At 42.5% G+C, this 23,192-nt stretch overlaps 1 protein-coding gene across 6 annotated transcripts; it reads left to right on the forward strand.

Annotated features, from left to right (window-relative positions):
- Window positions 1–1,531: 1,531 nt before the first annotated feature.
- On the forward strand, window positions 1,532–19,323 carry khdrbs1b (KH domain containing, RNA binding, signal transduction associated 1b). Of its 6 annotated transcripts, XR_001167824.4 has the most exons (14): window positions 1,532–1,959; window positions 3,800–3,921; window positions 5,442–5,558; window positions 5,938–6,084; window positions 10,292–10,425; window positions 11,295–11,535; window positions 11,982–12,049; window positions 12,401–12,459; window positions 13,172–13,358; window positions 14,751–14,827; window positions 14,931–15,042; window positions 15,138–15,167; window positions 15,522–15,589; window positions 17,900–19,323. XR_001167824.4 is itself a non-coding variant. In XM_004563683.6 (9 exons), the coding sequence occupies exons 1-9, from the start codon at window positions 1,866–1,868 to the stop codon at window positions 13,276–13,278; spliced, it is 1,089 nt and encodes a 362-aa protein (XP_004563740.1). In that variant the 5' UTR covers window positions 1,532–1,865; the 3' UTR covers window positions 13,279–14,523. The 6 variants fall into 6 exon arrangements, 1 of the variants encoding a protein (XP_004563740.1); XR_001167823.4 differs by having other exon boundaries at window positions 14,751–15,042; XR_013095109.1 differs by having other exon boundaries at window positions 14,931–15,167.
- The last annotated feature ends 3,869 nt before the right edge of the window (window positions 19,324–23,192 follow it).

Genomic DNA, 23,192 nt, shown 5'->3' on the forward strand with positions numbered 1-23,192 from the left:
AGAGTTTCAGACTCCCATGATGCTCCAAATGCTGTTTCACATGCTCTTCTGCCCTAACAAGGATGAAACTCCAGGGGAGCGCTGAATTCTTGCCACTTTTACGAATCTGTGGGGCATGAAAAATGGTCAGATGCAAAGATCTGGAATAGTGATGGCTTATATAAGCCTAACCCCAGTGTTTACCTCCTTCCATCTGCCCCTGTTTATCCCAGACTGTGGCCCTGTATGTTAGGGGACATGGGAAGTCCACACGAGCAGAAGGCAAGAGCACAAGCTATCCGATTGGAACTCCTCCACCTGCCAAGAGAAGTAACTCTTCCTTTTATGAGCCAATTGAAATTCAGCTCACAGGCGATCCATTCTGTCAATGACATGAGGAGTCAGGACAACCTTGCAACCCCCAACACTAATAACACTGTAATGGTCAGAGATAGATCAAGCTGAGCGCTGATAGTTAGAGCAGGTCTTCAGCCTCTCATAAGTGTTGACTGCAGTCAATTTTTGCCTTCATTTGTTTTGAGCAGATGCATGCCTGGGTACACCTGCGGTCGATTGTAATAGTTTTCAGTCCGGCGGCCGACTGACAAATGATCTGCAATTTCAGCTATTCGCTCAAAGAGGATCTGCCCAGGCATAATGCATGCCACTGTATGTACTCAAATAACCAATATACAGGAAACCGCCTTCTTTTACTTTGCATGGACCAGTCAGCTGTACCCTCTGACACCATGTGCTCCACAGAATGGCACTGCAAGGTTCATTACCGCTTCCAGAATCAATCCTTGAGCTGTTTCTCCCAGACATTAGGCTCACGGCTGCTTTTCACTCACACATAAGTGTTTTTGAATCAATAGACAGCTGAGAGGAAAACGTGTAATTCGACTGAGAAAGGGTTTCTGTTGACAGACCCACTTTAAGCTGCACAGAGACCCGCTCCTTGTCGTTGTCGTCACTGCCACTAAGGGGCAGTAGAGAGCCTCAAATGAACGCGGCACATCTTCAGGGCACACCATCTTCACTGAAATTCTGTTTACTAATTAAACACTGTGGGTGTCATCATCTATTATTATCCTGCTCACACCACTTAATATACAACCGATGTTAAAAGGTCCTGTACAACAGCACATAAGAGATAGAATATTTCTATTGCTACATATGTATGACTTTAACTGCACAGACTAATTGTATTCTTCATGTGAGAAAACGATAATATCCACAAGACAGATTGAAGTATTGTGGCTTACTTCTACAGACATCACAGCAAACATATGAGGACATATTTTAAAGCATGTGGCCTCTCTTGAGCACCTCTAGTTCAGCAGGCCACCCTATTGTATCTCTAAGTTTCCCCTAATTTAAAGTATGGGGTGGAGGGTGTGGGGGAATTGAACACCTTGTGGGCAGTCTAGACGTTTTTATTATGACAGTAACTCGCTCCAGAGCGGACACACCCATATCACTATTGAAAATCTGATAGTGGGATTGTCGCTCCTGGAGGCGGCGCATCCGAACAGCACACAGTAGGCGGCGTCAGTCCGGAGAAGTACGTCCCTCTGAGCTCACTTCCGTCGGTTTGAGTTGGCTGTTCTTCCAGCGCCTCGCAGCTTTTGTTCTCCCATTTCCAACTAGCCAGCGCTGCTGAGAAGAGGGAATCAATCAGTTGGGAAGCGGCAAACAGTAACGGACCCGTCGGTCGCACAAAAACGCCACATGCAAAGCGCGGTCTGCAAAGAGGATACGCGGTTCTCCGTAGTTACATAATTGGACTACTTTTTCCTCCCCGTATACTGTTGGGTTTATTTTTCTCCACGCTTTATTTTTTGCACCGAAACTGACTGCCCCCCTACACCTCCAAACTCAACAAAATGGAGAACGACGACAAATATCTCCCCGAGCTTCTGGCAGAGAAGGACAGCCTGGACTCGTCGTTCACGCACGCCATGAAACTTTTAAACGCGGGTAAAGTACTGTTACACTGTCTTTATTTTTGTTTTGTTGTGAATTTTTCCACCGTACGCTTTATCCTCTGGAGTTGAGGAGAGCGGCGCCATGTGTTTGCGGACGGGACGTGAACTACCCCGTTCACCGCTACGCTGAGACGAGGTCCTATTCATGGCTCAAAAACAAAGAAAAATACGTGTGGGCGTTAAAATCTGTAGTTAGTGAACGAATAGCGTCTGAAAGAGTAAACCGCTTAAGGCTATCGCTACACCACGGAGGAGCTACACTTTTCAGTTATTGCGACTAATATCCGCTTCCTCGCGTGCAGCTTTTGTCGCACCTGCTCTTTTCTGTAACTGTCGGTGCTCGCGCGAGTTTAAACTTGGGCACGCGGGCTGTTTCCGTCGTGTGCTCTCGAGTCCCTGTTGATATATGTTATTGCGCAGCAGCCTGTGAATGTGCGCTAGTGTCCAGGAGCGGGGGTCACCTCAGTACTTTAAAGCCGAGAATCGGCCTAGCAGAGGCGACAAAGAGCCCTTAACCGCGGTGCTTGCCGATGGCCACTGCTTAAGTGTCCTTGAGCAACAAAACTGCAGCCATGGCCGCCCCGGGACTGCTGCCTTGCAGCTGTGTTGAAGCGAGGACAAGTGGACACACACACCTACCTAGTAGTACTGTGTGAGTTGGTCAGCTATCCGTAATACAAAAAAGGATGTTAAAAGCTAGCTATGACTGCTTTATATAAACAAATGTGATTATATAGTTATGTCAGCCATTGGCCATGTGCTCTGTCAGTAATTGTGAACCATTTTCTAAAACTGATTTTATTTTATTTATTTGCTTAACTCAGGTAGCCCTGGTGATAATGAAGTTGACCGTTTGGTAAACGTGATTTGGCGAATCTAGGCTGCGTGTGTGAAATTTGGAAGCGTGGACTAACCAGGAAGACAAAGTGTGTCAGGGTGTGCAGTGTGGATGGGTTCCCTCGGTGAAACATCTACTCAGGCTTCTCCTGATCTGCAGCTGGTAGACTGTGGTGTAAGCTGGCATGTTTGCACATTGAAGGCTCGGGAGTTGTCACAGTCAGGAGGGCGGAGGTGGTTTGAGATGGGAGTACTGCAATGAGTGCTGGAGGGGGAAAACCAGGTGCTCTGCCACAAGGAAGAGGTTACAGAGGATGCTCGCAAATACTTCGTGTTGATTTGTTTCCAGTACAGATTAGAGTTGGACTGTTTTGATTTTTGTTAAAGAATGAACAAGGTCTGAGATGATTTGGCTGATCAGCTGTTTAGGGTGACATAATCACAGCAAAATTGTCTTTTAGAGTGAACAACAGCGAGAGAATGGGCTACGATTTGTTTGATAAATGGCCGAAACTATTCATCGGTGGTCAAGTGTTTGCCTTTTAATGGCTCGCTAAGCTGTTTCACTGCTATTCAAATGAACACAAATGTGCAGAGTGAAGCAGTCAACGCACTCAGTGGAAACTGCCGTTGTTTGGCATTCAGTTAATGTGGATTTGCTTGTGAATCAAAGACTTGCAGAGGTGTGTGTTACAACCACAGGAACGGGCTAAAAAGTCAGACGTGTTTTCCCCTCAGAGGGCCACAAATCATAGAAGTGATGCTGCGCTTTACACAGTTGGGACCAGATTTGTATTAATCCAACTCTAAACAGCTGATGAGTGTATGCACAACTGGTTTTTAAGATCAGGTTTTAACTCTATCCTGGTGGTGCTGAATCCCTAAAGTTGGTACTTTCTGGTTCACGTAAGCGCACATAAGTGCTTCTCATCATTGTGTTGTATGTTGCCACTCTGACTGTTTGGTTGCCTGAAATGATCCCTCTCATCTTCCAGAAATTGACAGAATCCAGAAAGGTGAGACTAAAAAGGAAACTGAGACATACCTGGACCTTTTCACGACGAAGAACATCAAACTCAAGGAGCGAGTGCTCATACCTGTCAAACAGTACCCGAAGGTGAGCTTTCTTTGTCTCCCCTCTTTTCTCCTCCTCCTCCTGTCGTCTCCCGCTTCCCAGCGAAACCCCTCTTGATTTAATTTATCCTGCAGCTGTGTTTCAATTACACAAAGCCACGGGGTTACTTGGGAGTCTCAAATTACTCCTCTCAACCCTGATCTTTAAGCTCCAGAGTATAATTACAGCCGATACTGGCATGTTTTTAAAATCTCACTAAAAGGGATCAAAATGTTAAAATGAGTATAGCTGGGATGGCTCTATATTTCAGTGTAATTCATACTGGTGCTCAGATCTTTTCCTGTTTCCATCCCGAGCCTTACTTAGGTTTATCATTTAACCTCAGGTGCATTCAGCCATATCGGTTCAATCCATATCTGGCTCAGACGTAAGGCTGCATTGATTTTAGGATGACTGTTTGTGATAAAGGCTGTAATCTGTCCTGTAAAACTCAGAGAGCATGCTGCAGCTGCACAATGCATCATTTGCATGCTGCTAAAAAAATAAATAAAAATAAAAAGATTAAGTTGCCAGAGTCAGTGTGGTGTCTCTTTTATGGCCCATTGTGTAACTTCTGGTGTTCAGTGCTCTTTTTGAATAGAGCAAACTGCTTTATAAAGAATGAGATCTGTAGGTGCTGCTTCGTTTTCAGCGTCGGATCGATGAGCTGTAGGAGCATCTCCTGTTCTGTGAGGGTCTGATGACTGTCTGATCTCTCAGAATGGGGATAGACCAAATTGGATGGACTCTTGTCTGCTCCACTCCAGTGAAGCAGTCAAGAGGCAGGTGAAGTGAGATAATATCATTCAACGCATTATGTTCCTGCAAGTGCAGCGAAAGCTTCCAAACTTTTAAGCCGAGCCAGCGAGCGACAGAAGCTGTCAGAGAGGGAGAGAGAGCCCAGTTTTGTTTTTGTTTTTTTTGGACCAGTCGAGTTGTGATTGAGTTTAAAATAATTGCAAACATGCATTTCAGACATTGGCATTGCAGGTGTGTAATGCATCCAGTCTGCTGACCCTTTAGGGTTTTGAGGTGGGATAGGACTGATGTATTCCAAATGCAGGACAGGTGCATCCCTAACACCGGCCTTGGGTTTTAGTTGTTCCGTCACACTGCTGTGTCGGGCACGACACAGCTAATGAGCGATTCCGATTATTGGAGCTGCTTTTACTACTTCAGGTTGAAGCGAGGTTCCTTTGGGGCGGCTTTTTGTTAAACGTTTCTGGCAATGACAGCTAATTGCGGGACGCATCATACACACGGTAATTACTTTGTTGAAAGATCGAGGAGGTAAAGTTCTGGCTCACTGCATGGATGATTGCAGTGAATAGCAAACGGCAGTATTACAGCCCTCGGGGGCTCATATCGACTTTGTCTGTTAAATCTACTACTTAAGGCTGCAGTATGTGCAACAAGAGCCCTGACAGACAGACGGTGATTGCCTCTCCCTCACTCTCCTGGTATTAAACTCGCCTCTGCCGTGATTGTCAGGCTAATTTTGTTCTGCTTTGTTTTGCTGTTAGTTCAATTTTGTGGGGAAGATTTTGGGACCTCAGGGCAACACAATCAAACGTCTGCAGGAGGAGACTGGAGCCAAGATCTCTGTGCTGGGCAAAGGATCCATGAGAGACAAAGCCAAGGTACACACACGCTTACACACATCTGGTCTTATGCACCTGTGGGAAGGTTACCTGAAGCAATAACACATCTGGCCTTTGCTTGAGCGGGATGACAGTTAGTGAGCCCAGATGGAGTCAAGTTGCTGGATGGCTCAGCTGAACATTAACACTCAGCCAAGGGCATTCAAACACTGCACATCTGCTCCAGAGTCTTCAGGATAGCCCACTAAACCTGTTATCTACCAGTTTGATGTAATTATCAAGCTATACAAAGGAAGGGAATACTGCATGTAACCCCTGTTGCTCTCCGAGGTGGAATAAATGTGATTTTTCTCCTTGCATTATTCATTAAATGTTTGAGCTGGCTTCTTCTCACTCTCTGTGATGGTTTTTCTTTCAGGAGGAGGGGCTGAGGAAAAGCGGTGAGCCCAAGTATGCCCACCTCTCCATGGAGCTGCACGTGTTCATCGAGGTTTTTGCGCCTGTGCCCGAGGCTTACCTGCGCATGGCCCACGCCATGGAGGAGGTCAAGAAGTTCCTGTTTCCGGTGAGTTTGCCAGTTTTGCTTTTGGCCATCTGTGAACTTGCCTGTGTGGAGTTTAGTAGAGCGTTTTGTGCCGTTTATTAACTGCAAAACTAAGCCTGTAAAAGGTCAGCAATGTGGAAAACACTCAGCACCTTAACAGGGGGAAGTGATGTCAGGAGATTTCTCAATTTTAATACAGAGTCAGAGTGAGAATAGTTGAGGTTAAACATGACTTTGCCATGAGAATAGAGGCATTTTCGTTGTAGCTTAAAAGAAGATGCTTCGTTTTGTTTTTTTTTTTTTTGTTTTTTTAAATTATGGATTTGCTTTCCAAAGATCACCTCACACAAACACTGTTTTGAATCCAGGATTTGCTTCTTCTCTCCTGTATAAGTGTATTTTTATATTTGTTTAATTGAAACAGCGCTTCCTTTTCTCAGTGATATCTGAGGCCTTGTACAGGCTGAGCTCTGGCTGCAGTAAACGATTATTTTCATTGATCTGGGTGCCCATTCTTTTCTTAAACATAATCTAATAAATGCTATTGAAGATGATAACGGTGCCGTTTTGCTGTCTTAAATCCCAGGTAGATCTTTGAAAAGGGTTTTGTCTCATTCCCTAACATGACTGTCTTCACCGCCATACAAGAGAGGGAAATATAAATAGTCAACCCAGTTAAGCTGGAATTGGGGAATTAATTGGTATTACTTCTTGAACAACAGGAGATTAATTGAATCACAAAGTAGTTGCCTCTTAATTTTCAACTAAGTAATTGGCTAATCGTCTCAGCTCTGATTTGAGCTGCATGCACGCAGTCAGCAAGTTTTTCTTCAGGCCCATTTGCACACAGATGTAGGAGATGTCAGTTTCGTAATATGACTTTATTTTCCGCTTGGTTTTGATTCAAGATTGGTTTTTAAGCTCGTTATTGATTGAACTTTGAGCAAATCCTCACAAATGCCTTTAAATCTGAAAATCACACTCACCCATACCCACTTTAATGCAACTTCATGATTTCTTTAATTGCAGAGGTTAGAAGTTGTTTTGGATTGTAAATGCAGTTTCCCCAGCTGGGAAAAGTTTGTGAAGCTACACCGAAAGTGTTCTCGTGGTAATCGAGTGAAATTACGTTTCAGAAAGGTGGAGAGAGCCGCAGCGTGCTGGTTAGACAAAGCTTTGGGAGGAGGGCCTGCTAGGACAGCCGGAGGAGATTGAGTGGGTATTTACCTGGAGCAAACACATTCTGCGGCACAGTCCAGGCACGTAAAGCAATCAGCTTAAGAGGAGGAATTGGGCCACTTTCACTGTGTCAGCAGGGTTGCCCCCTTCATGTGGCTTGCCTACTTTTCTGCTTTCACCTGAGTCTCATTCTTCAGAGAGGAGAATCAGCCTGGAGTTGTAGAGCTTCGAGGCGGATATGTGGCCGTATTCACTGTACGCAGCCCACGTCTGCTTTGTTGGTTTTATGCTGAGAGATTCTTGAGTGCCGGCCAGCTCGGTGTGCTGTCGGGCCCAGCTGAAGCCCACAGTCCTCTCACAATGGCTCTCACCAAAGCAGGCCAATAGGCCCAGGGGTTTGTGAGCTGCCTTACATTTTTTTAATTAGTGTGCAGGGCACTATAGAAAGAATAATTTGGAGGCTAGATGAATGGGCTGATGAACCAGCTGCGGTGTTGGTGTTGCTGCGTTATGTAAAAATCAGCCGCTTACAGAAGCTGTCGTTACAGTTTAAGACCATAATCTGTCAGGCGTGACGGCCTTCATTTAGAGCAAGGCTGTGTTTTAATAAATGACTCAGATGGAGAATGGGTGGATGTAATTTGTTGCTGAAACTTTTATGTATTGCCTGTACTTCTGCTTAGGTATTCCACAGGGATGTTCCTGGTGACTAATTTACTTTTTTTTTTTTTTTTTTTTTTTTTGGGAGGGGGGCTCAGATTGATGGAATGGCCTCAAAGTAGGAAAACTGAGCATGGAGGTGCCTGAATGCATGTTGATTGTTGATTTACAAGCCATTTGAAATTAGAGCAGGGCGATATGACCAAAAATATTTATTACGATATACATTTGAAAATTTGCCATAACGATATAACTGACGATATAATTGACACTAGACAAAATACTTTACAACTCCACAACTTGATTAGTGCAAAAAGAAAAAACATCAATATATTTTCACATAAACAAGCAGCTGTTTTTTATGTGCATGAAAGTTATATAAAAATTTAACAGTGCAAATGCAAATTCCTTACTGACAGTTTAACCAAAAGCCATTTCCAGTGGAAACTGGCCGACATATCCTCAGCATAACCATGTATAATATCCACAAAACTTAAAAAGAGGTTATACACACACAATACGGTAATATTATGTTGAAGCACAGTACGTATCACTCCGCGAGGCTCCTGCCTACGACAGCCGTAATGCTCCGACAATCCATCAAGCGGTGCGGCTTCGTAGCTTAGCAAAGTCGTACTAAAACATTTGACAGATTTTCGAGCGCCGTGTACGACATAAAATCGTTTCGAGGTCAGTAAACACAACCAGAATTCATTCATAAGGCACATGGGATTATAAGGGGCACTGTCGATTTTCAGAAAAATCAAAGGATTGATTTTAAGTGTGCTGTATTTTCCAAAAAACACGGTAATAACGACGGCCCGCTAGCATGCTCTACCAAAAATAGTGCTTTGTTGTGTATCTGACGGACGAAAGCTAAACCAGTTCCACACCACTGAAGTTGCAGCATTTTTACAAACCAATTCTGGTTCATCCGTTTCATTCAACGATCTGCTTTCACCCTTCTCATTCTCCGCCATGTGCGTATGAAAACAAAGGCACTGCGCATGCACGTTTTGCCCATATTCTATTGCGATATTTCATTTTCTTATCGTTGCCCGACATTATACGTGAACGGTATGATATGGCCCAGCCCTATTTGAAATGTCATTCTCCTATAATTATTTTAAATTGGTGCAGGTGTAGTCATATGTAGATGTGTCAAACAGCAGCTCCACTGTCCGTGCAGGTTCGAAGCCGCATGCATGTAAAGAACACAGTTAACACATTGCTGCATTGGAGTGGCTGTGTGCCAGTTTACTCTGACATGCAACTGTTTGTGTTTTAGATCACAGCAGTTTTGGTGTCATACTGGTCCACAAGGCTGTCAGCTGTCTTACTTCTCACCTTGTATGTTTGTAACTTCCTGTCAGAGCGAGAGAGGAGGTTGCTGCTGCAGCCCAGGCTAGTGGCGGGAGGGCTGAATATCGGCCATCTTAGACTTGAGTTATTTTATTTAAAAAAATTAGTTTATTTGACTAAGACAGTGAGTCTCTCACAGCCCTGTGATTTCAGCAGGGTTTGTCTTCTTTTTTCTTCCTCATCCTGTTTATTTGTGTATATCTGCACATCGACCAACGTGAATGCAGAAGGATTTCTCTCTCTTCTATTGATCGTAACGTCTACAGATCCTTGATTAAACTCAACACCTTGTTGGGTAAAGACTTTGCATCCTCTGCAGCATCAGCTGGACTGCTCCTCCCTTCAGATGAATTTCTAATCAGTCAAATGCTCTGCCTGCTTTTGCTGCAGATAAGTTGAAAGCTGATGTCTGCATCTCATATTCCAGTAGTTTTTTTTTTGGACATCATTAGAGCTCTGTCACTATTCCAGTCTGGGGAGTGATATGAAAAAGAATTGATTGGGTCACAGTGCAGCTCTTGTGATTGCTCCCAGAAGAAAGGCGGAGGATTGGGCTGCAGGATTTGTGCTGCTGAGACAGGCAGCTTGGCTAATCCACCCCAAGTTATTGTTTTTGCAGATAAAATAAGGTAACTGCTCATGCAGTCACACCAGACTTGTCAAGGAGTGTGCAGAGAAGTGATTTACATTTTGTGCATGATGGAGAGACACAGGAAGGCACGGAGTGTGGATGGATGCTTTCCAACCTCCAGCCTCCCACATCCACATCCCCCCCCTCCTCTCTTTAACACTCTGAGTCACTGGCACTGAGACTTTTTCTTCCAGTCGCTCTGTTAGCCGTTGGGAGGGGTGGCGTGTTTTGAGCAGCTCGGAAATGATTTCACTCTTTTATTCATCACTCCTCTTTCCACGCTGTCTCCTTTCCTTTCTATTTTTTGTGTTTGCACAGTCACTTTTCCATTTCTTTTCTTTTTTTTTTTTTTTGTCTTAGTATTATTGTCCTCACTGTGTGTGTTTGTGTGTATAGGATATGATGGATGATATCTGCCAGGAGCAGTTCATGGAGATGAGCTACCTGAACGGAGGCCAGGATCACGGAGCCCGAGGCCGAGGTGGCCTGCCAGTCAGGGGCCGCGGTGTCCCCCCTGCAGGAGCACACAGGTGAGGAAGTGCACACAAACACACACAATTTCTCATGACAGCTGCTGCATCACTGAATATGTATGTATGTATGTATGCACATACATACATTTTTATTGTTGTTGTTTCCCTCTCAATGATTTGGAATGCTTGGGGACCTCTCAGGCCCAGCAGGCTGCCCGGCTCTATATGCCGTCAAAAGCCTAAGTTTGATACGACATCTTAATGGTTAATATTAAGCTACAACCACCTACCAGTTAGCTGAGCTTAGTATTTAAAAAAGAAACATATAATCAGCTATACTTACCCTGCCAGGAGTTTAAAGATCACAAATAAATAAAATTTTTAAACAAACTCATTTTCTTGGCTGGTATCAGATTTTTACATTTTTGCCAAGTTTCTCTGTCAGCCTTAAAAATCCTGTACCAGTTGGGCTCTAGAGTTGGGTTGCTTTTTGCCCCTGCTGCTGTCTTTATGCAAACCTACCTGTCTGTTTTGTTTTTTTTTTTAAATATTTATTTATTTTTAAATATGAAGGCAATGTGAGCAGGAAGCACAAATATGTTGAGGGATTGGCTGCGTTTGTTCAGTAAGGAGTTACTTGTAAAGAAAACTATTTGCACTACAAAAACTAACGTGTATACTTTTATTTTGTTTAAAAAAAAAAAACTATAGCAGAAGTGCAGCCACGTGTCTGGTCAGATAGAAAAGTACCATTTTGTTATAAGGCTTCAGATAAGAGTTCTCACCTTTGCAGTTTTGTCTTATTATACAATATTTTAAATAAAAGTAACATCCACAAATATTTCCAAAGATGTAGTTCAGCTCGTTTGAGTTTGAGACTCCTGCTGTAGATCATCACGACAATAACCCAGAGTTCTTGGTTCCAGGGGCAGGGGAATGCCGCCTCGTGGTGCTGCCGCCAGGGGAGGTGTGACTCGAGGTGGCCCAGCCAGAGGTGGCGCAGTGAGGGGTGCCCCAGCAGGCAGAGGAGGACCTCCCGCAGCACCTGCCAGGGGAGCTGTGGCACCCCGTGCCAGACTCATAGCTGGAGGACCTCCCCAGAGGATGCCACCACCGCCTCCACACCAGCACAACCCCGGTGCAGCTGCAGAAGGCTATGACGAATATGTAAGTACCACTGCCAGTGGAAATGAATTTATCCTTTCACATTTATTTTGTAGGTTTATTATTATCACACACAAACGTCACTTCTAGTGTTGTATTTGATGAGCTAGATATAAGAAATGTGCAGAGACGCCTCAGTTGTCTGTGTAGACGTTATGTTTTCAGGTTTGACGTTGCTAAATCTGACCTCCACTGCTCGTCTCATCTCAATAAGATCTTTCTTGATGTTCTGTTAGCTTTGAATTGCTTGTCCGTCGTCATAGGAATAAGTCATTTCAGATGCTCGAGACATAAGGGGAGTGTGTCTGCTTTTGTACAAGTGGAGTTCTTTGGGGACATCTTGACATTCATGAACAAGACTCTCCTTAAATCTCACCCTGTTTTTTCTTTTTTTTTTTTTTTTTTTTTTCCTTCTCTCTCTTTCCCTCTCTGTTTCCTTCCCTCTCCAGGGCTACGATGAGAGCTACACAGACACGGCCTACGAGTCTTACGACAGCTATTACAGTCAGCCGCAGGCGTGAGTGAATCAGACGTCTCTTTGGTTTTCACCTGCTTCTCACAGAATGCACACACATCGCCTAGTTGCTAGTTTCACTTGAAATGGGATTTGAGAGCAGCAGTAATACTTTTTAGCCACTCTGCACAAATTCAGCGTTGATAGTACTTTGTGTTTCATGCTGTGGATGCCAGTGTTATTTAGAAGGACCAGCCGGGACTCAGATGTTCCATAGTAGAGAGCCAAGCTTTGATCTTATTCGTAGAAGCCAATTAGCGTCCCCCTAGACATTACAGTCAGCTGCTTGATGTTTTTCAAAGATTAAAAGTGATTTTTCTTTTTATTCTTTTTTTCCCTGTTTATGACCAACAGAGAGCCAGAATATTATGACTATGGACATGGGGAGACCACAGAGTCGTACGAGTCCTATGGTAAAGAACAATTTTTTTTATTACAATAAACGACAAACATCCTTATTGAATTGATTGAATTGATCCTCTGTATATTTGTTATTGCGTGTTGGTGTCTGAAATATGCATGCACGTCAGCCCATAATGTCTCTGATTGTCTTTAAAAACAGTAAAAATAAATAAATAAATCATCAGCCAGATTAAATTTTCCAAAATGTGCATTGTGTCAGCTAATATTGACTTTGATTGATATCACTGTCAGCTAATAGAATGGCACTGATACTCAGATCTGTCAGCATCAGTGCCATTGTGTCACATTATTTTCTGCTGCCTAAATGTTAAACATGTTGTAATGAAGGCTGAAAAAGACAAAGCTATAAGGAAAACATTGGCATTGCCAGATGGTTATTTTAAAGATCTGAAATTGGACAAAATTGATCATCCACAATGTGATGGGACAGTTCTTCACCCTGATCCAAACTGACGGCTTTATTTCACAGTTAAATATTCTTTAATGCTAAAGTCACACTGTAGAGTTTTTGACTTCTTGTTGATGTGTTGTGACGTGTTGTAGGTGCCGTGCACGGTCAGATGTAGGATTTAGTGCTTTTCCAACATGTCCGATAAACTGAACGGTGCCACAGGGCAGCTCTAATGTGCGCTCAGTCAAAGGCTCTTTGTTAGAAATGTTGAATTATTGATGTGTCTATTTTTTTTTCCGCTTCCACTCCAGGCCAGGATGACTGGAACGGCACCCAGCGGACAACTCCAGGGAAGGCCCCTCCCCCCTCTCGAGGCGGCAAGACGACTTACCGGGAGCACCCATATCGACAGTACTGAAGCGGACTCGCCACCCTTAGTGTCGCCCTGACAAGCGCCTGTCTACCACGGCAGCTCTCGCTTTAAGAAGCCCGACAAAAGTAATTGTCTGTTTTGTCTTTGGTTTGGTCTTTTCCTACGCCGGACTTTATACAAGAGAGCAAATTGGGAACTGAAAATCGGAACTGGTTTTTGAGATTTGACCGCGAACTCCCTCCCCCACCCCTTCTTTGTCGCACCAACCAACCATCCAACCAACCAAAGCGGCTTTTAGATGGGTCAGAGATGAGAAGTTGGCGTTCTATATAGTTTTTCTTTTTCTTTGAGTTTTTTTACGTTTTGCTGTCATTTTTTCCTCTGACCCTTTTTACCCTCCTCTGGCTTTTTTGCATTGTTGATCGTTAATTTTTAATTATTTTTATTTTATTTTTTTAACTGTGTGGGAGTAGTCGTTTCTAGTTGAATTAGTGGCTCATTATCCACTTGTCTAAGGAATCCATTTTAATTGTTTTTATATACATATATATAAAGAATCTGTTGAGGGTCAGTTGCAGATTCCCATTTAGGCTACATTTCAAAATTCTGTTAATATAGCCAAATAAAAGACCTTTTAAACGTTCAGTTATGTAATATAGAAACAAACAAAAACCCAAATCCTTAAATGAAGCAAAGGCTAACTCAAGTACAATTCATTCTTGATTATGGTTTGTTGTTTAAATAGTTCTAAAACGTTGTCCATTTAGACTTAGGCAGCAATATTTGTCATTGTACTTAGAGTTTTGAAATATAGCCCTAATAGACACTGTTGAGATGGACTGTCCTCATATCCTCAATTTGTTTGTCATGTTTAAAAAGACAAAAATTAATAATTTTAAGACTGAAGACAAAATGTTTGTTTAATGAGAACACGGACGAGACCTGGTCTCACCTGTTGTGCTAAAAGAAAAAAGAAACACACGGTTCAGGTCTTGATTTTGTGATCTGACTCTACATAAACTGCATGCACAAAGTACACAAAGAAGGATTGGGACAAAAATCTCCACATGGGTCTTCTCTTTCTATAGAGAAGGGATCCTGCAGCTCAATCCGAACTCTTGTACATATTTTAAAACATCCTAACTGTACTTATTCTGCCACTAGTATCTGTACCCTCTCCATAAAATGCATTATGCTACATGTGTAAGCTTGCCTAAATAGGTTACTAAATCTGTCCAAAAGATGTTTTGCAGCAGTTTGTCAATAAAGCTTAGTTTGTTTTTTATGAAACTTAACTTGCTTTATTTGTTTCCTGTCCTAGTAAAATTCTGAAATGGCCTTTTTTAAACCAGCAGTCAGATGTAGGTGTTTTCCTTTGTTTCTCATTCAAAAGCGCTTTTTAAATCTAAATGAATGTATTGACGTCTGAAGACTTTAACCCTACTAAATGATGTCTTGATTGATTATCAAAAGAGCACAACTTATTCTTTCTCTCTCTTTCTATACTTTTTAAAAAGGACCCAGAGGTAAGACCTCTAAAATAACCTGGATAGCTTCCTAATGTGTATAGAGTTCTAAAGCATTGAATGCCTGGGTACGTATAAGACTTTTTCAATCCTCCTACCTGTGGTCGTAATCCTTAATGAGAATTGCTTTTATAGCATCTGAAAATTAACTGAGTTCAAACCACCATTCAGGTCTAGGCTTCATTGTCATGAATGACAGCTGGCGCGATGGCTACTTTAGTACAGAGTGTAATGGCAGTGCAATGGAGAGGATGGTTATAACCTAGAGAACTCCACTGTAAAGGTAACCTAACCCTAAATGTTTAATTTCTTAGTGTGTTTATCCTTTGACATAAACTTTCTGGTAAATGCGTACAATTTCTTAAAATATCATTACAGTCATGGCATCAAAAAAGAATCGACTCAAAAGTAAGAAAAACGTAACTTCCAATATCATACAGTAGTGGATTTCATGTACCAAAATAACTGTGCTGTGTACTAACAAAATATAATAGGATAGTGTTAATGCAACTCTTGCTAAAAGGAACAAAGCCAAATCTGTCATCATCTTCTGTACAGTTGAGCTGCTGTTACTTTTTTTATTTGCTGTGTAAAAGTTGCTTACTGTAATATTTCAAAAGGTTGTGCCTGTACAGAGTTATCTGAAAAAGAAAGCTTGAGTTGCATGAGCATATCTTCTCCTGTAGATGTTGCATGATCTGTCTCGAGTTTCTCCCAGTGTTTTTAGACAAGGTATTGATTTGGGGTTTGTCCTTCCTTCAGGCACAGCTATCGGTCACTGAGTGCCCGGAGACTGACGGTCGGCTGGACAGAGACCATGCAAACGTCAGGTTGGTTCGCTGCTACGCCTCACCCATTTAAGAGCTGCGCTGCTGCAGGCATCATCTAGAGCCCTGTTTTTTCTCTCTTGTATACCTCAGACAGCCGTTGATGCTCTTACATCACAGCAGGAATGTGCGTCTTTGCAGATGCTGTGTTTGGAGACTGACTGATATTATTGGCTAAATGCAGACATTTACTAATATTTATGGTGTTTGGAACAACAAAATTTAAAAAGCCAGCAAACGGCTGATCTGAACAGAGCCAGATTAAAACAAATGACTACACACAAGTCTGCTGGTTTCAAATGTCTGACAGGAGGAGAGGAAAAAAATGCTGTGTTTGAATATCAGATTTTTATAGGTAGTTAACAAAAATCATTGGCTAGATACACCTTAGTTAAAGGTTATTTTGCTGTTGACAAAGACTAAAGCTAATTATTTATTCATTTGTTATTCATTGTTAACGAAGCCAACATCGTTATTTGGAGAGGTAACTGTTAAATGGTAACTGATACCCATAAAAGGTAAACTGCTGATTAAACACTTGTGCATTTTTGACATGTTTAAATGACTGTTACAGAGTTAGAATTCATCCTCATAGGTTTAAAAAGCCTCTAAGTTTGTGTTGTGGTGGTTCCCATTTAAATCTTTGCAGGTTACTACAACTCTATGTATACACACATTTCTAAAAAGGTGCACAAGTAAAGGGTTGGTTTTCTGAAGGATTTTATGAAGTACTGATGGCAAAGATTTAATGCAAAGGATTCAATTTTCAATTTGATTTTATTTATACGGCACCAAATCACAACAACAGTTGCTTTATACTGTAAGACCCTGCAATAAATACATACAGAGAGCAACCCAGCAATCATATGACCCCCTATGAGCAAGCACTTTGGAGACAGTGGGAAGGAAAAAATTCCTTTTCCACTTTAGGAAAAGTCATAGTTTGAGTTAAAATAGGCTCATTAACAGTATCACTTCTGTGCGTATCTCTCAGATTCATGTGATTTGACAACTATTGAAACCTTTGTTACAAAATAACTAAGTTTGCTAATTGGTAACATATTTTACCCTTAGTAAGAATAAATCCGCAGTCGTGTGTATCACTTGTGTCGGTTGTCATTAATAGTTATTGATGACGGATATAAATGTTATTCTGAAAGGACTCTTCTTATAATATTTATATCAGCGTAAGTGTAAGACTAGCCTGAGAGTGTCTACACAGTTTGTAGGTAATGTTCTTAAACATTCAAAGGCACTGGTACAGCCATTTAACTCCCCACCCCCCCGCACTGCTGCAAACGCCTCTGGCTCCGTTCAGCCGGTGTAACATTATGCAGCAGCAGCACGTTCATGATATTCACAGCATTTCAAAGGTTGATTGATTCTGATGATTGCCCGGGCTCCCGTAAGTCGCCTCTGCTTCTCACAATGCCTGTGAATTGGTGTGTGGCCGCGGCTAGCCTTCAGCAAGTCTGAGCGAGCGAGGAGAGCTCGATGCCCGTGTCGGGGTGGTCTCAGGAAAAGTGACTAATGAGGATCTGTAGCCTCACTCACTCTGACTGAAGGAAAAGAGCAGCATGAGGACTCTGGCCATTCCTGAAATGGAACGAGAGGGGTTGGGCGGGGGGTGTTTTTCTTATGATGTCCTGTCTGCACCTTGAAGGCAGGAAAAGTTGAATGATGGCTGGAAAAGTATTGCTCGGTGTTCAGGCTTTTAGAAGCTGGCAGAGAAAGTGGATAACAAAGCATTTAAGGCCACTTTAAAGGAGGTGTTTTGACAGAAAGGTCACCCACTTGTTAGAAGAATGTGCTCAATATGACTATTTTTAGGAAGAAAATCCTTTCTTTAAAAAAATTATATATATATCAAAATCCTCTCGTTCCAGCGGCTTCAAGTCCAGGCGTCTCAGAATTGTTGGATTCCGCTTCGTGTTTCTTTCAAATTGCTGGAAAATACTCTGAATCAGAGCGCTGCGAACACATTAGCTGTTGATTGAAATGGTAATGCGCTAATCCAAAATCGGCAGTCTTGCCAATAATTATGTTTCACTTAAAATGTTGCTTAGTTACAGCAGAAGAGCTGTGCTGCTTGGCAGGAAAATGACCTTTTAATTATTGCAGCCAATGCTTAAAAATTGAATTAGAAAAGTGGCCTCGTATTTTTTTTCCCCCTTTTTCATTCTAAATTGCCGCAGAGCAGGAAACAAGGGACGACTTAGGGACATTAAGAATCAGCATTGTGTATTTACATGTCCTCTCATGCCAACATCTTTTTTTTTTTCCTTTTTTTTTTTTTTTTTGTCTCCTCTGCAGTTGAAGCCGTGCACGGGAGCAGCTCAGCATGGTGTCGTGGTCAGACGGAGCTGAAAAGGAGTGGCCTCGAGGCCCAGTTCTGTTCCTGGCAGGGGTTGTGGGAGGTGATGGGGGTGGGTGGGGGAAGGGAAGAGGAGCAAATGGGTGGTGAGAGGTGGCCGGCTGCCATGTCATCCAAAGGAGCCAGCTGATTTAGAGGTTGGGGGGAGATGAGGAAAAAGAGAAAGGAGCCGGTTGAGACTGCAGCTGGTCAGTGAGCAGACTGAGAATCCAGAGACTCCCATTTCACGTGGACTCTTTCCTCCTATTTATATATTTCTCGTCACTATCGAATTAGAGCACATTATTCTCGTGTTAATTATTTTCAAGTCTGGAAGACGCCCACTCGAAGCCTGCGCTGATTGTGCACACTTTTGCGCGTGGCTTCCGCAGACCACCCCGTGGTCCGAGCAATGTAATTGTCACAGCCTAATTTACCATAAAATGAGCGCTCCTGTTATAGCAGGCTGTGAAATCATTTTTAATTTCCTTTAACTGTTGAGTTTGACATAAAAGGAAACTCTTACTTTCCACCAAGGCGAGCTGTATCCGTTTCACCAGCCAGCAGTTTTGTATCCCGGCACTGAATTAGAATCCAGGCTCAAGAGTTAGAAATGATCGGTGTCTCGCTGAGGACGAGTTCGCGAAACGCACTCTTGCCACCTCTCGCACGAGCCCCATGCGACGCCGCGGATAATGAATGCTAATGCTAAGCACATGCAAATGCTTCCTATTTGCATGTGCTTGCATGTACCCTCGCCGCGTATGTGAAAGGCTTTCATAAGCAGCGCTGGCCTGTTCTTTGCAGTTCAGCATCCAAGAATTAGAATTCGACGAGATGGAGTCGCATGTGAGAAAGGGACAGAGGGTGAAGGCAGACATTACTAACATCCCTGCCATCCATCTATCCATCATGCTTGTGTTGATTTGATTCCCCTCTCTGCCATTTTCTGCCATTATCACTGATGATATTACAGCTGCCTGTGGTGCTGAGTTACATTTAGAGGTCAAAACTGTACTTTCCTGTATTAAAAACAAATTTGTGTCCCGATCCGCTGGTCAGAGGCAGCATTAGCCAAGTCAGAGGCTCCATTTCGTTTATTGAAAAAGCCAGCAGCTCTGAGGATAGAACATTAGATATTAGGATAGAAACCATCATTTGAGATGAAATGTCAACGGGCCATAGCCAAAACAGACCATTTTTCAGTCTTTATGTGCCATTATGTCTAAAATAATGATTTCTGCGTCTCCTGTAATCTAATGAAAGATGAGTGATGGTGTGGAAGCCGCTTCCTTTGTTTGGATCGATGGAACTGTCAAAAGTGTGAGGTTTGGAAGTAAATACTACTGTGCATTGATCAATAAAGGTTGACTTGAATATAAAAGAGCTGTGTATCGGTCATCTGCATAGGTGTAGCTTCTGGGAGGGAGGGGTGGGCACAGACATCACATCCCGCTAGTAGGGGGAGCCCCCCCCCCCCCCAACAAACTAGTCTATTCCCAATCTGGTGATGTCACAATATCAGGTTATAATTACCATAAATGTTTTCAGTCAAAATTGTTCTTCTAGTGTTTCATAGAAGTTTTTCACTTCAACTGGTTGGGTGCAGTGTGGTTACGACAACAGACTATACGAAGAGTGGAAGTCTCTGTGATGCTGTCTCCTGCTGGGTTTGAAGTCTGCATTTTAAAGCATCAACTTTGGTGACTTTTGGAGTCAGACGGCATCAGATTTGGATGAGAGGTAGAACAACAGTTAACTGAAGCTAGCAAGCTTGGTTAGCAACCTGCTACCATAAACTGTACAATGCTACAGATTTATACATCCTAACTTCTGGATGCAGCAGGCCAATAACATGAGCATACAATTTTCACTAAAACCCAAACTTTTGTTTTAAATAATGACATTAAGATGGTCAGAAAAAGGCCAACAGCTACTTAAATCATTCACATTACACGAGGTCAGACCTAGCAAACGCCAATCAGCTACAGCTGCCTGTGTTGAGAAAACGGTTCCAACACTTCCTCAACTCGAATGTCAGGTGGAATAATTGCCAAAAAAATAACCCACAGTTAGAAGGGGTCAATTAAAATTAAGTTTTCTTTTTTTGTCAGTTTGTCAGCTCAAAAACAAAACAAAGTTGGCCTTTTTATTTATTTTCTCTTTTTTTTATATATTTTATCACAGATTATATAAATAATAAATCAGGGAAAAATAGCAATTAAAAAATATATAAGAATGTAAAAAGCAATTTTAAAAACAAAACCAAACCAAACTTGGTTAAACCAGCATAAATAAATGTCACTGATACACAGTACTTTAATACAGCTGGCAAACTGCAATGACTCAGTCATGCCAGCCTCAAGGTGTAAAGACACCTGTGAGTCAAGCAGCAGCGTGTTAGCCCAGAGATGGAGAGAAGCCAGGAAGCAGCAGAAGTGTCGGCACCAGGGTGGAAGAACTGGACGGCAACTATCTGACAGAAGGCGGCATTTGGATCACATTGCTGTTTAATGAAAGAAATAAACTATGAAAGAGAGATGTGCATTTTTACCCAGAACAGCTGCACTTCGGTAACATGTTCGCAACACACAGGTTGTAAGATGCACCAGAGGAAGCAAGGACATTAAACCTAAACATTGGGCCACTTCAACAGGCTTTACAGCAAATTCAAAGATGAACAGGATCTGAACTACATCATAAATCAGTATATATAATCACGACTACAAACACTACATAGTGTAGTTCACAAAGCTCAGGTAATTTTATTAAGATAGATGCTTGAGCGTGGTTGTTGAAGAAATTGCCAAGTGTGCTTTTATATTACTTTAACTTTACCTAATTAAATAAAGTCTTCCACACATTGACCATTTCCTGTGCTTTGATTGGTGACAAAACTGCAGCTGTATGTGAGTTTGCAGGTCTGTTGTTCAAAGGCTGCCTCACCTTGTGTAAGTTAAGAGACTCCATTCTTCAAGTTCAGGAGTGTTGTTGATAGTTTCCTAACTAATGTTGCCCGTTTATGTTTTTCATACTTTGGTGAGTTAAGACAGTGATAAAATGGCAAAAAGACAAACTGCTATCAGTCTGTAATTTATGATTGAACTGGGTAAAGATGGCAATTCCTTGTTATTTTTAATAACATGGTGACTGATGGAACTGAAAACGTCCATTACCTTCGTGCACTCAGATTTAAACTAGAACCTTGTAGATTTAAAACAGAAATAACTCAACAAATAGTTCAATTCTAAATTACTTAAATAGTGCCAAATCCCAGCAACAGTCACCTCAATGTGCTTTATACTGTAAGTTAAAGGAGAAACCCCAACAATCAGATCAGACCCTAATGAGCAAACACTTGGCGTCAGTGGGACGGAAAACCTCCCTTTTAACAGGAAGACACCGTCAGCAGAACTGTGCTCAGGGAGGAACAGCGATCTGTTGGAGGTTAGGGGAGGGACTCGGGACAAAAGACACACTATGGAATACAGCCAAAACAAAGGGTGACATAGCTGCTGCCGGACAGTAACTTAACCAGAATACAACCATCTGGCAATCACTTGAGTGCCTATCCCAAATAATTAATTGCAACATGTTGGTAATCTGTCTGCATTAATAAATTAGAAAGCAAAGGTTTGGCAGCTTATCTGAGAGTGCAGTCAGTCCAACTTGGACTGTGATTGTTTGGAGACAACTTGCCTCCCACCCGGCAATCTTCTTGCAACCAGTCTCCTACAACAAAAGTGCAATCACTGAACAACCACCGATTTCTTTTCCCTTTCATTGCAAAGAGGTTGCCAACCTGCCTTTACTCTAGTGTTACTGAGCCATTACTGTTGAAGCTGAGAGTGGAAGAAAGGCAGTGAGACAAAAAGACCTGTGTCCTTCAACTGTCCTTTTTGACGTGAGGGGGTAACGCAAGCACATTTACTAACCCAAGCAAAATACAGTCATCAAATTGTTTTGACCCCAACAAGAAAGAAAAGCAAACCCTGTCTGTATACGTGACCTGTGAAAATGAGTGTAGAAAATGCAGCCAAAAAGGAAGTGAAGTGAATTTCCTCGACATTATACACAAGCAAAATGTGCATGTGGACATCTGTGATCTCCTTGCAGCTGTCTGTGTCACACACAGCCCCGTGGATACTGCCCGCCTTTATAGTCAACTGGCGCTCTGTGATCACATGTGGGAGAACAAGATGGATGGAATAAGCAAGAGACAGGAGGCAAGACCGTCCTGTCTTATTCAGGGTGGGTGGATGTGTTAAAATGCTCTGAGTGTGTGTTAGAGGTGGAGATACTGTGGGCAGATATGTTGGACAGCTGGATTGAATCTTCTGGTCCTGACGGATTCACACCATCAGAGGAACATCGCACGCTGATGCCTGTGAAGACAGTGACAATCAGCCTCCTCCAGATACACATCAGCTGCTGTTTCCTCAGCAAAGGCAATAATCTAGGTGACTGGTGGTGCTTGGAGTGAGATGGGATGAACCCCTGAGGGTCATTGATGTTTCAGGGGAATTGAAGATGTGTACAAGTGGTTTCTATAAGTCTGTGTCCTCACGTTCATGTTAAATGGGTAGAAAAAGGCTCAGATGATGGGCCTCAAAAGTATACAACGGAGGGTAGTTGACAGGCACCTTAGGGCGCTTTACATTGTAACATAAAGACCCCACGATAATACAGGGTGGGCCATTTATATGGATACACCGTAACAAAATGGGAATGGTTGGTGATATTAAAGTCCTGTTTGTGGCACATTAGTATATGTGAGGGGGCAAACTCCTCAAGATGGGTGGTGACCATGGTGGCCATTTAGAAGTCGGCCATCTTGGATACAACTTTTGTTTTTTCAATAGGAAGAGGGCCATGTGACACATCAAACTTATTGGTAATGTCACAAGAAAAACAATGGTGTGCTTGGTTTCAATATAACTTTATTCTTTCATGAGTTATTTACAAGTTTCTGAACACTTATAAAATGTGTTCAATGTGCTGCCCATTGTGTTGGATTGTCAATGCAACCCTACTTCTCCCTCTCTTCACACACTGATAGCAACACCGCAGGAGAAATGCCAGCACAGGCATCCAGTATCCGTAGTTTCAGGTGCTGCACATCTCGTATCTTCACACCATAGACAATTGCCTTCAGATGACCCCAAAGATAAAAGTCTAAGGGGGTCAGATCGGGAGACCTTGGGGGCCATTCAACTGGCCCATGACGACCAATCCACTTTCCAGGAAACTGTT

Source organism: Maylandia zebra, linkage group LG22, assembly GCF_041146795.1.
Source record: "Maylandia zebra isolate NMK-2024a linkage group LG22, Mzebra_GT3a, whole genome shotgun sequence".
NCBI classification, from domain to species: Eukaryota; Metazoa; Chordata; class Actinopteri; order Cichliformes; family Cichlidae; genus Maylandia; species Maylandia zebra.

Bases quoted from the DNA above. Each gene is read 5' to 3' on its own strand.
- khdrbs1b (XM_004563683.6), top strand. From the start codon at position 1,866: ATGGAGAACGACGACAAATATCTCCCCGAGCTTCTGGCAGAGAAGGAC. The intron at 10,426-11,294 runs GTGAGGAAGTGC...TCTTGGTTCCAG, and splicing joins CCCCCTGCAGGAGCACACAG to GGGCAGGGGAATGCCGCCTC. The intron at 12,050-12,400 runs GTGAGTGAATCA...TATGACCAACAG, and splicing joins TATTACAGTCAGCCGCAGGC to AGAGCCAGAATATTATGACT.